We start from the raw sequence: 14,981 nt of genomic DNA on the forward strand, positions 1-14,981 counted from the left end.
TGATGATTTTTTGTGCTTGATCCCACGCTCCTGGAGGTAGGACTCGAACTCTGATCCAATGAATTGAGGTCCATTGTCTGATACTAGGACTCGTGGTATCCCGAACCTCATCAAAATATTATCCATAAACTTTGTGCAGTCTTGCTGATTGATTGTCCTCATTGCTTTTGCTTCAACCCATTTTGTCATGTAGTCAATAGAGACTAGTAGGTACCTGAGGTCTCCTTTTGCTCGAGGGAAGGGTCCCATGATATCAATACCCCAAACAGCGAAGGGGATAGGTGACAGGACTGAGGATGGTAGGACTAGGCTTATCCGGGCACATTGCTGAAGAGCTGGCACTCCTTGCACTTCTTGACGAATTGTATTGCATCCTGATGAATTGTTGGCCAGTAGTAGCCTTGTCTTATGATCTTATGAGCTAGGGCTTTTGCAGACATGTGGTCTCCGCATATTCCTTCATGCACTTCTGCCAAGCAGTACTTTGCTTCTTCTGGGCCAATGCACTTCAGGATAGGAGATGAGAAGGTCCTGCGGTAGAGTACTCCTTCTTCGAGGAAGAACTTGGCTGCTTTTGCTTTCAATCTTTGAGCTTTTCCTTTGTCTTCTGGGAGCTCCCCTTTGTCCAAGTAGTTTACGAAGGGAGTCATCCAATTTTGAGTGCTTTCTATTTCCAAGACCTCTCTGGATTCAATGGATGGTTTGTGGAGTTCTTCGAAGTAGACTGAGCAGTCCAGATCTGATGAATTCCGGACTAATTTGGATAGGATATCCGCTTCTTCATTTTCTTCTCGGCATATCTGAAGGACTTGGTGGCTTGGGATTGAGGCTAAGTAGCTCTGAACCAGTGCTTGGTACTTCGCCAGAGTAGGGTCCTTTGCTATATATTCTCCGTTTGTTTGCTTGACCACTATCTGGGAGTCGCTATAGATTTTTAAGTTCTGGACCCTTAGAGTCCGGGAGAGTTTTAGTCCTGCGATCAACGCTTCATATTCTGCTTGATTGTTTGTTGCTTGGAAGCTGAAGGATATAGCTGTCTGAATCTTGAATCCTTCTGGACTTCTGAGTATGAGTCCGGCTCCTGACCTCTCGCTTGTTGAAGAACCATCTACCTTTAAGGTCCAGGCTCCCGGACTAATTTTCTTTTTTGGCTCCTGATCCATGTCCATTGGTTCTTGATCTTCTTCTGGGAAGTTGCATTCGATTATGAAATCTGCAAGAGCTTGAGCTTTGATTGCAGTCCTGGGAATGAAGCTTAGGTTGAATTGGCTCAATTCCACAGCCCAATTGACAAGTCTTCCCGAGATATCTGGCTTGTGGATTATTTTTCTTAGTGGTTGATTTGTCACTACTCTGATTTCCCTCCCTTGGAAGTAGTGCCTGAGTTTCCTTGAGGTTGTAACCAAAGCGAAGGCAAACTTCTCCAATCTTGGGTATCTTATTTCTGCATCTTTTAAGACCTGGCTTACATAGTAGACTGGTTGCTGTGTTCCATTCTCTTTCCTGGTTAGGGCAGCTCCTATGGCTTGTGCTCCTGCTGACAAGTATAAGTAGAGAGGCTCTCCTGGCTTAGCTTTAGTTAGGACTGGTGGCTGAGAGAGGTAGTTCTTGATTTCCTCGAATGCTTTCTGGCACTCCGGATTCCAGTTTACCTCTTTCTTGTTGGTTGTTCCTTTGAGTAAATCAAAGAAGGGTAGGCACCTCTCTGCTAGTTTTGAGACAAATCTCCTGAGTGCTGCTAGTGATCCTGCTAGCTTCTGCACATCTTTTTGGGTCCTGGGAGCTTTCATCTCCTGGATTGCTTTTATTTTCTCCGGATTGGCTTCTATGCCTCTGTTGCTGATCATGAATCCTAGGAACTTGCCTGCTCCTACTCCGAAGGTGCATTTCTCCGGGTTTAGCTTGAGTTGGTTCTTTCTTAGATTTTCAAAGCATTCCTTCAGATCTTCCACGTGCCCTGGTATAGTGGTTGATTTGGAAATCATGTCATCGACATAGCACTCTAAATTTCTCCCAATCTGGGACTTGAATATCTTGTTCATGGTTCTTTGGTAAGTGGATCCTGCGCTGGTAAGGCCGAAGGGTAGCCTCACATAAGCGTAGACTGCTCTGTGAGTTATGAATGTTGTCTTAGGGATGTCCTTCAGGTTCTTCTTTATCTGGTTGTATCTGGAGAAGGCATCCATGAAACTTAGCATTACATGTCCTGAGGTGGCATCTATCAGTTGATCAATGTTTGGAAGAGGATACGGGTCCTTCGGGCATGCATCATTTAGGTCAGTGTAGTCCACACACATTCTCCATTTGCCGTTGGACTTCTTAACCATGACCACATTAGCTAGCCACTCCGGATACTTGATTTCTTTGATGATTCCTGCCTTGAGTAGTTTTTCTACTTCTTCGTCAATGGCTCTTTGCCTCTCTGGAGCAAAGTTTCTTCTCTTCTGTTTTACTGGCTTCCTGTTGGGGTTGACATCCAAGCTGTGCATTGCTATGGATTCATGTAGTCCTGGCATGTCCCTTGGACTCCAGGCAAAAACATCTTTATACTCCCGGAGCAAAAATACTAATCTCTCTTTGAAGGACTCCTCGAGTCCTGACCCAATCTTCACTTTTTTGCTTGAATTGCTTTCATCTACTTCGACTTCTTCTGTTTCGACTGCGGCCTCGATCTTTGCTTTTTCTTTGTTTGAAACCATTTGATGAATTCGGGCCTCAGAGTTCTTCTTCAGATAGATGTTTTCTTGTTCAGGTTCTTTGGTTGCTTGCATGGTAGGACAAGGTTGTTCTAGGACTCGACTTGTCTTGTCCAGTACCATGACTTGGTTGCTTGCCAGTTCCTATGGACTTGTTTTGTTCGCTTCTTCCCTTATCCGGGGTCGGTGCTTCTTCATGCTTTGTTGCTTGCGAAGGACCGTAGCCTTCCTCTTGTTATCTTGGTGGGTTTCTGCCATAACTAACCCCTGGTTGTAGCATGTTTCAGCAACTCCGTAATCTCCTTTAATTTCCCCGACTCCCGTCGGGGTTGGGAACTTAATCTTGAGATGGGAAATTGAAGTTATTGCTTGCATCATGGTTAGAGCTGATCTGCCAATGATTCCGTTGTATGAAGAAGGAGCATTTATCACATAAAATTTGATGACATGAGTCACTTGATTAGGAGCAGATCCAAAGATGACTGCAGATACAAGGTTCCTTGGATTGGGACTAAGTTGTGGCCGAAGCCATAGAGTGGGTCTTCTCGACATTCATTTGAGCGGACGTTCCCTAACTGTATTCTATCCACTGTGTGCTTGAAGAGGATATTTACTGAGGAGCCATTGTCTATGAGCATTCTTCTTACTTCATTATCGAAAATGTCTAGAGTGACAACCAAAACTGCATTGTGATGAGGGTTGACTCCTTCGTAGTCTTTGCTGCTGAAGGATATTACCAGGTCTGGGAGTGATTGGATTGAAAGTACTTCTTCGCCAAAGTCCGGGTTCCAGGGTGGGGAGTAGGATCTGCCTAGGACCACATTGACTACATTCTTTCCTTTCTTCTGCGCTTCCCCTCTGCTGTTGTCCCGAACTAAGTACTTGTTCATATTCTCCTTTTTCACTTGGTCCTCAATGAAGTACTTGAGTGATAAGCAATTCTCGGTCTTGTGGCCATGGGTCTCGTGATAATCACACTGCCTATTGTAGGGCCTGCTCTCCGGAGGAGTTTGTATTGGCTTCGGAGGATAATAGAAAGGCTTATCTTTGACTTCTTTCAAGATTTCCTCACGGGTCATGTTGAGAGGAGTCCAGTCCGGCTCCTGCTTCGGCTCCCGAGCTTGCTTCACGGGTCCTGGGTTGCTGTTCGACTCCTGCTTAGGACCAAGTCTTTGGAAAACCGGGTTTGTTTGTCTTTCTTGGCTTTGGTTGCTTTGCTTGAATTTCTTCTCCTGATGGTAACCCCATTTCGGTCGGTCATCAGTGTTTTTACTCCTAGACCCTCCATTCCGGGTCATTCTCATTGCCTGGAGCACATCTGTTTCCTTAATGAATCTGGCAGCCATGGAATAAGCTGCTGCCAGACTTTGCGGCTCCTTATTGATCAGCTCCACAATATACCTTTCGTTGTGCTCTGGATCCAGGTTTCTTCTAAAGATTCTTAAAGCTTCCCTCTCATCCAGATTTGAAACTTTATTGATTGCTTCCTGGAACCGGCGCATGTATGCAGAGAGGGACTCATTGTCGTGCTGCCGGATCGTCTCCAGGTGACATATGTGCATTTCGTGCGTTTTGTTCGCCCGAAATCTCCTAAGGAAAGAGGCTCGAAATTCCTTCCAGGAGTGGATGCTGCGGGAGGGGATTCTGCTGAACCACCTCTGGGCCCCTCCCTTAAGGGTTGAAGCGAAGAACCTTGATTTCGTCAAGTCATTGTAGTAGTATATCTGCGCTATCTGCTCAAAGTAGTTCAAGTGCTCCTCCGGGTCTCCTAGACCATCAAAGGAGTCAAAGTTGTAATGTTTCAAGTTCCGCTGTCGGGGGATAGCTTCTAAGGAGTGGCTGAAAGGAGTGAGTATTTCTCCAATCTCCACTCCTGAGTCTCTGTCCATCTTCCTCTGCAATTCATAGATCATGTCTTTTAGGTCCTTCTGCTTCTCTTCTTCTTCATCATCAGAAATCAGCTCCGGAGTAGGGTCTCTCCGGGTTCTTTTGCTCCTAGACTTGGTCAACAGCTTCTCTTCTTCTAATTGCATTCTCTTTTGGATCTTTAGCTCGAGCTTTGCTTCTTCTTGTTTCCTGATTTGCTCCCGGACTTCTTCCAACTTTCTCTGTTTAGCAGCTTCTGCTTCTTTCTTGCCTTGGTATTTTTTGCTTTTCTTTCCTTTGGCTCCAATGCGGTCGAATACAGACCTCTTTGATTGCTGGGAGTCTCCGGATTCCACCGGCTCCTCCTCTAGTTCTGCCTCTTCTTGGAGACGGGTCTGCTTCTGTCTGTACAGTCTGATTGCTTCTGCTAGTTCATCGCTTGTAAGGTTGGCCATGTGCTCCTCGGCTACCGGGACATTGGTGTACTTGTACTGATTGAGCTCTATGAGGGTCCTGGCATCCCTGGTGCTTACAATTCTCTCCACTACGGGAGTGTGTAGTGGTTGCTCCTGGAACGTTTCTCTCTCGGCTCCTGGGTCAAGGGCCTGGGAGTGGTCCGGCTCCTGGACCTGAGCACTAGCAGATGGTCTTCCAGAGGTATTCTTTCCTGGCCTTGCCATTTCTCTACAATACCAACAACAAATAACAGCAATATGCCACAGAGAATATCAGTCTATGGTTGCTTTATGAAATCTGTAAAAACTACCCAGAATAACAAGAAAAACTAACAAATAGCTTCCTGGGAGCAGCTCAAACAATCTTATGTCACTATTCAACGATGAAGTACAACGCAAATGTCGTATTCAAACTAGAGCAATAACGATTAAAACTAACGATAGCTCACTCAAACGTGGCTTTAATCAACAAAACGGGCTCACACAAACGTGGCCTAAAATAACAAGCGCACACAAACATGGCCGAAATAAACAACATTCATGCTTATGTAAAAGGTGGGTTGCTTGGATCCTTACAAGTTTGAATGAATGGACTCTTTGAAGAGTTTGTTGATGACGACGAATCCAGGGGCACCGAGACCCAAGGATGCTCGCCCCTCCTTCTAGCGCCAAATGATAACTCCTAGTGGCGGGGCTGCTCCTTCGACGGCGTCCTGGATCCTTCGCCGCTATAGAGGTGTAGCTGTGGTTGGGTTCCTACAAAACAACACCGGAATGGGGGTTGGAGTCCCGCGGCGCCTCCGGCGTGAGAGTAAGAACTAGCTTTTTGGGAAAATGAAGATGAATATGAATGCAGGGTGGCTGTGTGTGTATACGAGTGTGAAAGAATCATTAACCCCAAAGCCTTACCTTCTTTGGGTATTTATAGCCCAAGGATAGGGTTTTGGGGTTGGTACCTTCGAATCGTAGCCATTGGTTCTGGGAGCGGAGGACACCTGGCGGGAGTGGATGCTTTACACGTGTCAGCGCGGGACTGGTCGAGGAATGTTCTGAGAATCCTCTGACACGTGCCCTGATTATTCCCATGATTGATGTGTGACAGTTGTCCCCGTCTCTGACACGTGCCCTGATTATTCCCATGATTGATGTGTGACAGTTGTCCCCGTCACGTGCTTGGGCCAACGTCTCACGTGCTGGGGTTTATCAGGGTTCTGCTTGCGGGACTGAGCTAGTTGGGAGTGGTGCGGCGCGGGACTACTCCTCCCAGGAGTCGCGTGGAGTTAGGGGCTTAGGAGTAGTTCTCCCAAGAGCTGTACGGAGTTGAAGGCCTAGGAGTGGCCCTCCCAGGAGTTATATGTACTATCAGGGCGAATTGTTCAGGATGGATTGATCCTTAGTCAGAAATTTTCAATCCCTTTGTATGAAATAGTAGCTGATGGTACAATATCTCTAGAGACACTACTGAATCATTTGCAGGTAGGCAGGGTAGTCCTAAAAATTTAAAAGCCTCAAGATAATCAAAACTAGGTGCTTAATGATAAATCAGAATTTAATACATACGATTTAATTTTTATTGTTCTTTGTATCTTTAGTTATTTTTGGTGATCCTTTTAAAATAAATGTGTCCCTAATTCTTCTATTCTTTGGTGGCTCTATATGTTTTTTTTGCTTCCTATTTAAATAAAAAATGCGTCCTTAAAATATTTTATTTTTTGATACTCACATTTGTTAGCAAAAGCAGTTACGCAAGGTCAGATCTACAGGTAGGTGTCAGGATATTCCTTTTATGCTTTGCGGGTGACAAGTTTTGTTTGTTGAGTTACCTGATCAATTCATATGTGGGATCAATATCAGATTACAATACTGATGTCAAATTGAGGGAATGAAATCTATTTTAATTAAAATTTCCCATCATATAAATGTATTGGTCAATATTTACTTAGCTCATTGCTACTTTTTAACTGTAGGAGACGGCTCTTAACCATTTAGAGCATTGGGGGCTACTGGGTGATGGTCTTGGTTCCACACCAGAGATGTGTAAAAGGAACCTGATATGGGCGGTCACTAAAATGAATGTTATGGTTGATCGATATCCTACTTGGTAAGCCAATACGTATTTCCATGTCATTTCCTGTTTAATAAGAGTCTCTGTTACCATTTTCTGCATGAAGGAACATATATTACTTTCAACTTTCATGACTCACAATCAAGCACGTATCCGATTGTTATTGTTTATCAGTGACTGAAAATGATGCACCTGACCATGCACTAACAGTATCCTCCTTTTCAGGAAGATTACCTAAGTTGAATAGTTTTTGGTTTAAACGAGCTTATTGAAGATGCAGGGGAATTTTTTGATAAACATGAATGAATCAACCGCATTCAATCCATTCTCTCTCGACGTCTGGGACCCATTCTAGGGCTTCCCACCAACATCTCCAACTTTGGGCAGCTCTCAAATCACTTCCCATCAGGAGGGGCGTCTTTTGCCAATATAACAGTAGACTGGAAGAAGACTCCAAAGGCTCACGTGTTTAAAGCGGACGGTCCAGGGCTTAAAAAGGAGGAACTGAAGGTTGAAGTGGAAGATGATCGGATGGTTCAGATAAGCGGAGAGAGTTGTGAGCAGGAGGAGAAGGGTGACACTTGGCATTGTGTCGAGAGGAGCAACGGGAAGTTTATGAGGATGTTTAGTCTTCCGAAGAATGTGAAAGTTGATCGGGAGAAGGCTGTGATGGAGAATGGTGTTTTGACTGTGACTGTGCCTAAGGAGGTTGTAAAGAAGCCTGATGGTTAAGCCTATTCAGATTTTCGGTTGAATTTTGTTGAACTGTTGTATGTATTAGTCTCTGTCCTGTTTTGAGTCTTGTTTCGAATTCTGATTGTCGGAATGTTATAACGCGAAAATAATTGTACTAGTTAGAATTACCGGAAGATTATTGTTTCTTCTATCTTATTTATTTATGATAAATGTTGAACTAATAAGAATAATTTGCATAGTTCTTGAATAATAAATCTTATTGTCTTGTAAGCATTTGACGGTGTGCGAATTTGAAATTTACTGAAGGCAACTCTGGTTTTAATTGAACATCTAATCTATACAATCCACTTGTAACCCTTGTGAGAACTCAACTGATCTAGTGGTGATGCACTAGCTACTTCAATCAACATGCACTTAGTAGTTTCTTAGTGTATCTTGCTTTGGTTTGATGATGAAATGTTCTGTTCATCTTTTACTTTGAATTAACTGAGATATGTTTAAAGTAGAATTGTAGTATTCTGGAGAAATTACAAATATACTACCACGAAATAAATTCTTTAAAATGAAACAATTAAACAACAACGGTCTCAGCTACTAGGCTACATCAGAGAGAGAAACAATACAGACAGCATAATAAGGGACAGATAATTTGGGCAAGTTGTATCATATTGTCATGAACATACCCTTGGTAAGGATCTAGCATTACTTTGCCCGATAATTTTGATTGCAACATGTTAGCCATCCGCTTTTTGCATTTTCTTGCATACTTTTTCCAATTCCGAAACCCTGCACTAAACTATATGGAGAATCAGTGGAGGGCTCTGGTTGATTTGCGTCTTCAAGCAAGTTTTTAAGCTAGTTCTGCTAAGAGGCAATGGCTTGGGCAGAACAACTCGAATGAAAATTGGAGTGTCTGAGCAAATGCTTGGAACATTCTGATGATAGCTTCTAATAATTAAGCGTATAATCAAGTATAGCTCACTGCAAAATTTGGATGGTTTAAGTGAAGGATCAGGGGATATCTTTGCAATATACAAATCTGATAAGAGTAGCTACTTTTTGCACTCAATCAAGGGAACACGACGAAATCCCGTTCCTAGAAATGATCTTGTAAACCTCAAACACAAGATTAACAACATAAATTTTGCTGTCTCTACTGGAGATGGAACAATCAGATTGTCTAGTGTTATTCGATCCAGTTTGATCTATCCATACTGGAGATGAAACAAGCAGCTAGTCTACAGTAACAATAACAAATCTAGCTTTTGGACAATAAAAGAGAAACCTCACAATAACTTCATAATCAAATTTTCGTAAGACCGTTAATTTGTTTAACATTTCAACTAAATAAGGCTTTTATGATACAGTACATTCGAACAACCATGTTGCTCTAGAGATGATCGGTAAGATGTAGTTTAGTAAAGCAACTACTCTACTATAAAATCAAAGATTCTATCTAAAAGTTTAGAGTACAATATAATCCAAGCAAGTCACAACAACTATAACGTAAAACAACAAAAAATCACTTCAAACTAAAAGGATCAAACTCAAGTCACATTAACTGTAACAATTATACGATATTATTAACTATTTCTTTTATAGTTTTATTTATTTGTTAAATTTACTATTTGATTCTATAACAGAAATGTATATACAAATTAAAAAATTGATCGTAATATTAATGATTAAACTGTAGGATATAACTTAGTTATGTAGCTATGGAATCAAAAGGTATATCTGAAAGTTCACATTAGAATCAAAGGCACATAGAAACTCATATGGATATATAAAGAAACTACATTAACTGTTGTAACATAGACGCTCAGACGAATACACATAGAAACTCTAAAAGGCCATATGAATACACAAAGTAACCACACAAACTGATTTAATATAAGGCCACCCGGAGACAAAACGGAACCACAGAAATTTCGCAAATAACTTAATTTTATTATAGAAGCTCATATGGATAAAAGAAATGCAAAAATAAGGTACATAAATTGATTCTTATATAGAAAATTTGGATAAAAAGGAACTAAATAACATGTGATGTTCTAAGTACTAATTTGATTCTATAGTAGAATCAAAATATAGAAAATTTGGATAAAAAGAAACTAAATAACATGTGATGTTCTAAGTACTAATTTGATTCTATTGCTGAATCAAAAGGACAACATAAAAAGTTTGTGCAAAAAACTTGTTCAATAATCAATTTTCATCTCTTCAAAAATTTTAAATTCAACCACTCCGAGAATTTGTTGTAGAATCAATTTTTACATTAAAACGGTAAAAACCAAAAAAAAAAATACTAATTTGATTCCTAGAATCAAAATTGATAGGAAATAAAATAAACCCTAATTGCGTAATTAATATCGCATTAGTTATACCAGAATTGGGCTGACAGCTAAGCCCATTAGAAAGGGTCAAAAATCCTGAATATTAATTAATTTCGTAGTTAATTAATAAGGGATAAATCAGCTGATAAATAAAGTCAAGTTAAGGATACAAATCCTTGAAGATTGGCCTCCAAGAAACCTCATGGGATAATAAATCAGTTTCCTACCTCTTAGAACTCCAAAGTCCATTCTAATTTAGAGACTTACCCACCAAGTCTTCTAACCCTAGTCCAATTCAAGGACTCCCAATATCTATAAAGGGGGTTTCACCCCACAGATTAGAACTACGTTTTTGACTTGATCCTTGGCAATCAGCAAGGTACGTAGGCATCTTGTTAAGGCAGATCGAGTCACGAGACACAAGAGCAGTCAAATCGAGCCTCAAAGCTCACGAACCCTAGTAGTAAGTACAATAATTAATATACCCTAGTTTTTAATCTATAACATTTGGCGCCGTTTGTGGGAAAGCATAACAACAACCATGGCGAGAACACGAAGTGTAAACAGCGGCCCTGAAGGAACACCAGCTGGGACGACCCAAACGATTTCGTCAACGGAAGAAATACCTCCGCATTCGACCTATGCCGCCACCCAAGGAGGAGCCCAGGTAGGGGCAACTGAACCTCAGCCACAAGGGACGATTCCCCCGGCTCCTCAAGGGACGAATTTCCAACTTCAACAGCTACATGCACCTGTGAATTCTCGACCCGTTGGGTATGAGTATTCAACTGTTGTGACCACTAACCCCCCTTATGGGATGCCCCTTTATCCCGAGGTTGGAGAAAGTGGACATGCTTATCGGAGTGAAACACAAGGGCAACCGCCCCAATATATACGTGGTTTAGCTCCTATCCCAGAGGATCAAGTATTCTCTCATCCTTACACTGAGAGAGACTCAGAATCTTCGGCTGATGATGTAGCCCCAAGAAAGAGGCGTACTGGTAAAGAGCCGATGTCTGATGGTAACCATCGCCCTGGGAGCACCCGAGGGACGAATCCCTAAGAAGTGCAGGAGAAAATCATGGCTCACGAGGCTGAGATTCAAAGGCTGAAGCACGACTTGGAGGTGCACCAGACCTCCAGACCTCCACTACCTCCAAGGGGGAAAAATCCTCCTCCAATCATAGACCTGGATGGTCCGCTACAGAGAAGGGCTGTTGTCCCAAGGGCAGATCCAAGTAATCTTCTTCCCCTGGGAGATCCTGATGATCCTACTCCACCATTCACTGAAGAAATAATGAACACCCATATCTCAAGGAAGTTTAAGATGCCCACCATCAAAGCTTATGATGGCATTGGATATCCCGCTAATCATGTCAGGACATTCTCTAATGCACTATTGCTGTAGTCTGTGAACGACGCTATTAAGTGTCGGGCCTTTCCTTAAACTCTCTCGGGAATGGCTCAAAGATGGTATAGCCGTTTGCCTCCGAATTCTATCAGGTCCTTCAGAGAACTAAGTCAAGCTTTTATTAAGCAATTCATCAGTGGGATAGTGCATGAGAAAAGTTCAGCATCCCTCATGAGCATTATGCAGGGAGCGAAGGAGTCCTTGAGAGACTATCTGAATCGTTTCACCAAGGAAGCTTTAAAAGTCCCAGACCTTGATGACAAGGTAGCTATGATAGCACTGCAGTAGGGAACTAGGGACGAGTTCTTTAAGATGTCATTGGCCAAGCACCCCCATGAAAGTATGTTACAACTCCAAGATAGGGCCGGGAAATACATCAAAGTGGAGGAGAGCATGAGGAAGACAATAGTGAATAACCAGCCCGCTGGTGGCAAGAAGCGAAAGAATGATCTGGAATATATTGCTAAGGACAAGTATCCTAGAACTGAGCAAAACACTGATTCGACCCCGAAGAAGGGAGGACCTGGGCAAAAGTTTACTGAATATGCTAAGTTGAATGCTCCTATAAGCCAGATCTTGATGGAAATTGAGAAAGATAGAGATATTTGTTGGCCTAAACCCCTGAAGGATGATCCTACCAAGCTAGATAAGAGCACATATTGCATATTTCATAAGGATGCTGGTCATGACACCGATGAGTGTAGACAATTGAAAGATGAAATAGAGTTCCTCATTCGAAAAGGAAGGTTGAGCAAGTACACTCGAGATGGAGGAGATATGAATAACAATGGGAGAAAGAACTTTGATGATCATAGGAGGGACCAAGACGATCAGGGGAGAAATCCCCAGCCTAGAGGACCGGTGATAAATGCAATATTCGGAAGACCACGACCCCGAGGGCCTGTCATAAATACAATCTTTGGAGGACCAACTGCTGCTGGTTTATCCAAAAACTCAAGGAAAACATATACTAGAGAAGTTATGCATATTTTTGGGGAAGCCCCAAAGAGGGCTAGGACAGGAGTGACAATGACATTTGATGATTCTGACTTGGAGGTTGTGAAATTTCCTCATGATGACCCGCTGGTCATAACGCCGATAATAGGGAACAACATGGTGAAGAGGGTCCTTGTAGATAATGGTGCCTCAGTGGACATCTTACTCCATGATACCTTTTTAAGGATGGGTTACAATGATTCTCATTTAACCCCGACCGATATGCCGATATATGGATTTGCAGGAGTGGAGTGCCCCGTGGAAGGGATAATTAAGTTGCCAACGACCATAGGTCAGGAACCAAGACAAGCAACACAAATGTTGGACTTTGTGGTGGTGAAAGCTAGTTCAACTTACAATGCAATCATGGGAAAAACGGGTGATGTGTAAATTTGTAATACCGCAAGTGCACGGTGTCTGTTGTTAGCAGATATAGGCAAGTACGGGTCGTATCCACGAGGAGACTGTTTCAAGGATTTTAATTCAACTACTACATTAAATCGAGTGTTGTGAATTTTTAGCCAACTAAATAATGCAAATTTTGTGTGGTTAAAATCAAATAACTAAAGTCTAGGGCAATATAGGTTCACCATGCTTACACCAAAACATTCACTGAAATATAACAATTTATTGGGTCGAGTAATTAAAGTAATGGTTAATCTCTCTCAAGCATTAACACTTTCAGAAATCCAATTATGCTCTCGCACTAATCCTCAATTTTGCTAATCGTATGTGTGTCTCTAGCGAGTAAAATCTCTCGATCTATTACCCCTATTTGCATACAATTAGTCTACGATATTGGCCAATTACATAGATTAAATAATAAAGCATATCAATTAGAATCACTCTTTACCCATTAAACTACTAACAAATCAGAGAATTGTCATGGTGCAAACATGGCTTCCCTTAAACCCTAGAATAAAACTACTCACTCATATTAGCAATAAAAATAACAAGAACAATGAAGAAAGTCATAGAAAATATATGCTAATAAATAAGAAGAGATTAAGAATACCTTAAACTTTTATATTAATGAAGAAATTGAGATCCAAGCTTAAACAAAAAATCCAATGAAGAAGATGAAGGACATAAACCCTAGGTTTTTTGTAAACGTCCGTATGTCTCTTTTCTCTAACTAATGCTAAAAAAACTAATGATCCAACTAAAAATCTCCTCTAATCCTAATATCTGATCCTATTTTTAATATTAAAAGTATTTTTAATGTTCTAATAATAGTACAAAAAGAATTCCATAATGGAGTAGGAATTTAATGTAAAATTCGCAGCTGTTTTTGCTCCCCAGTTTCCGGGCTCTTCCAGTTGGACTTTGCTTTTGGGCCCATCTCTGAATTAATGGAAATCTCGCAAGTTTCGCTTGGACTATAAGATCATCAAAAACGGATTTCTGGATCTCTAGATATGGCCCAAACAGTATTTGCAGCCCGTATAGCCAAATAATATGAATTTTCTTCTATTTTCACTCCAAAATAGGAGTTTTCGCTCCAAATCCTTCCAAGTCAAGGATTATTTATTTTCTACAATAAAACATCAAAATCTATTAAATAAATATCCAAATCAATGCAAAATATAATTAATATAGGAATAAAATCATCTAAAATATACGTAAAAATATATTCTATCAAACATCCCCACACTAAGCATTTGCACGTCCTCGGGAAAATAAACAAAATAAAAAAACTAAGTCCTAACTAACTAATTAACATCATTTTCGTAGATGACACGATTGCATTGAGCATATGCAACAAGCCGTTAAACCCCTAAGCAGCCCTAGTAGGACGAGTGTTGTCTCGTGAAGGTTTATAGTGAATTTACCTGCAAAATTCATTTTTTTTATTTTCTGCCAAGTCTCAAGTATGCACCATCTCATAGCACTCCACACATGTAAACTACAATTACACAATTTTGATAGTCTTTCTAATTCACATATCATTTGCACACGACAATCCAACTACACACACATTGTCTAAACAGACAAAAATAACATGAAACAGTCATCAATGTCGCCTTTAGTAAGTAACATGCTATGGATAGAAAAACTCACACAATTCTCAAATCACACAAGTGTATAGGCTAAGTGTATTCGCTCAAGTTCAATTAATGAAGACATGCGCTACCATAAGCTTGGTTGTCTACCAAATCTCCACTACTTTAAATATATGCATGCACAAATCAAAAGGTCTTTGTCAAATATTGTAACGTGACTAAGGCGAAGGGCAGGATATCAAGAAAAAGGCTCACAAGTGGCTAATTTGACAAACTAATAGAGCTTAATGATCATTTTAAGCACTCAATATGAAATCAAATCATGCAAAAGCTGAGCGAACTCTTACAAGCATTAAGTCCAAGCACATATAACCATGTACTTTCCCACTTCATATTGCACAAACCAATGACCACAAACTCTTTTTTTTTCAAAGTTAAGTAATTCTCCAGTAACCAA

The 14,981-nt window shown here is 41.1% G+C and overlaps 1 protein-coding gene across 1 annotated transcript; it reads right to left on the bottom strand.

The window, feature by feature from the left end:
- Window positions 1-253: 253 nt before the first annotated feature.
- LOC141714717 (uncharacterized) lies at window positions 254-4,258 on the bottom strand. The gene is made up of 4 exons (XM_074518218.1): window positions 3,827-4,258; window positions 1,865-2,255; window positions 565-1,534; window positions 254-374 (listed from the first exon to the last, which is right to left on the bottom strand). The coding sequence occupies exons 1-4, from the start codon at window positions 4,256-4,258 to the stop codon at window positions 254-256; spliced, it is 1,914 nt and encodes a 637-aa protein (XP_074374319.1).
- Window positions 4,259-14,981: the final 10,723 nt, after the last annotated feature.

The sequence above is a fragment of the Apium graveolens genome, chromosome 3 (genome assembly GCF_009905375.1).
Source record: "Apium graveolens cultivar Ventura chromosome 3, ASM990537v1, whole genome shotgun sequence".
NCBI classification, from domain to species: Eukaryota; Viridiplantae; Streptophyta; class Magnoliopsida; order Apiales; family Apiaceae; genus Apium; species Apium graveolens.

Bases quoted from the DNA above. Each gene is read 5' to 3' on its own strand.
- LOC141714717 (XM_074518218.1), bottom strand. From the start codon at position 4,258: ATGCACATATGTCACCTGGAGACGATCCGGCAGCACGACAATGAGTCC. The intron at 2,256-3,826 runs GTGAAGCAAGCT...GCATGCCCGAAG, and splicing joins CGAACAGCAACCCAGGACCC to GACCCGTATCCTCTTCCAAA. The intron at 375-564 runs GTTCTTCCTCGA...ACAATTCATCAG, and splicing joins TTGAAAGCAAAAGCAGCCAA to GATGCAATACAATTCGTCAA.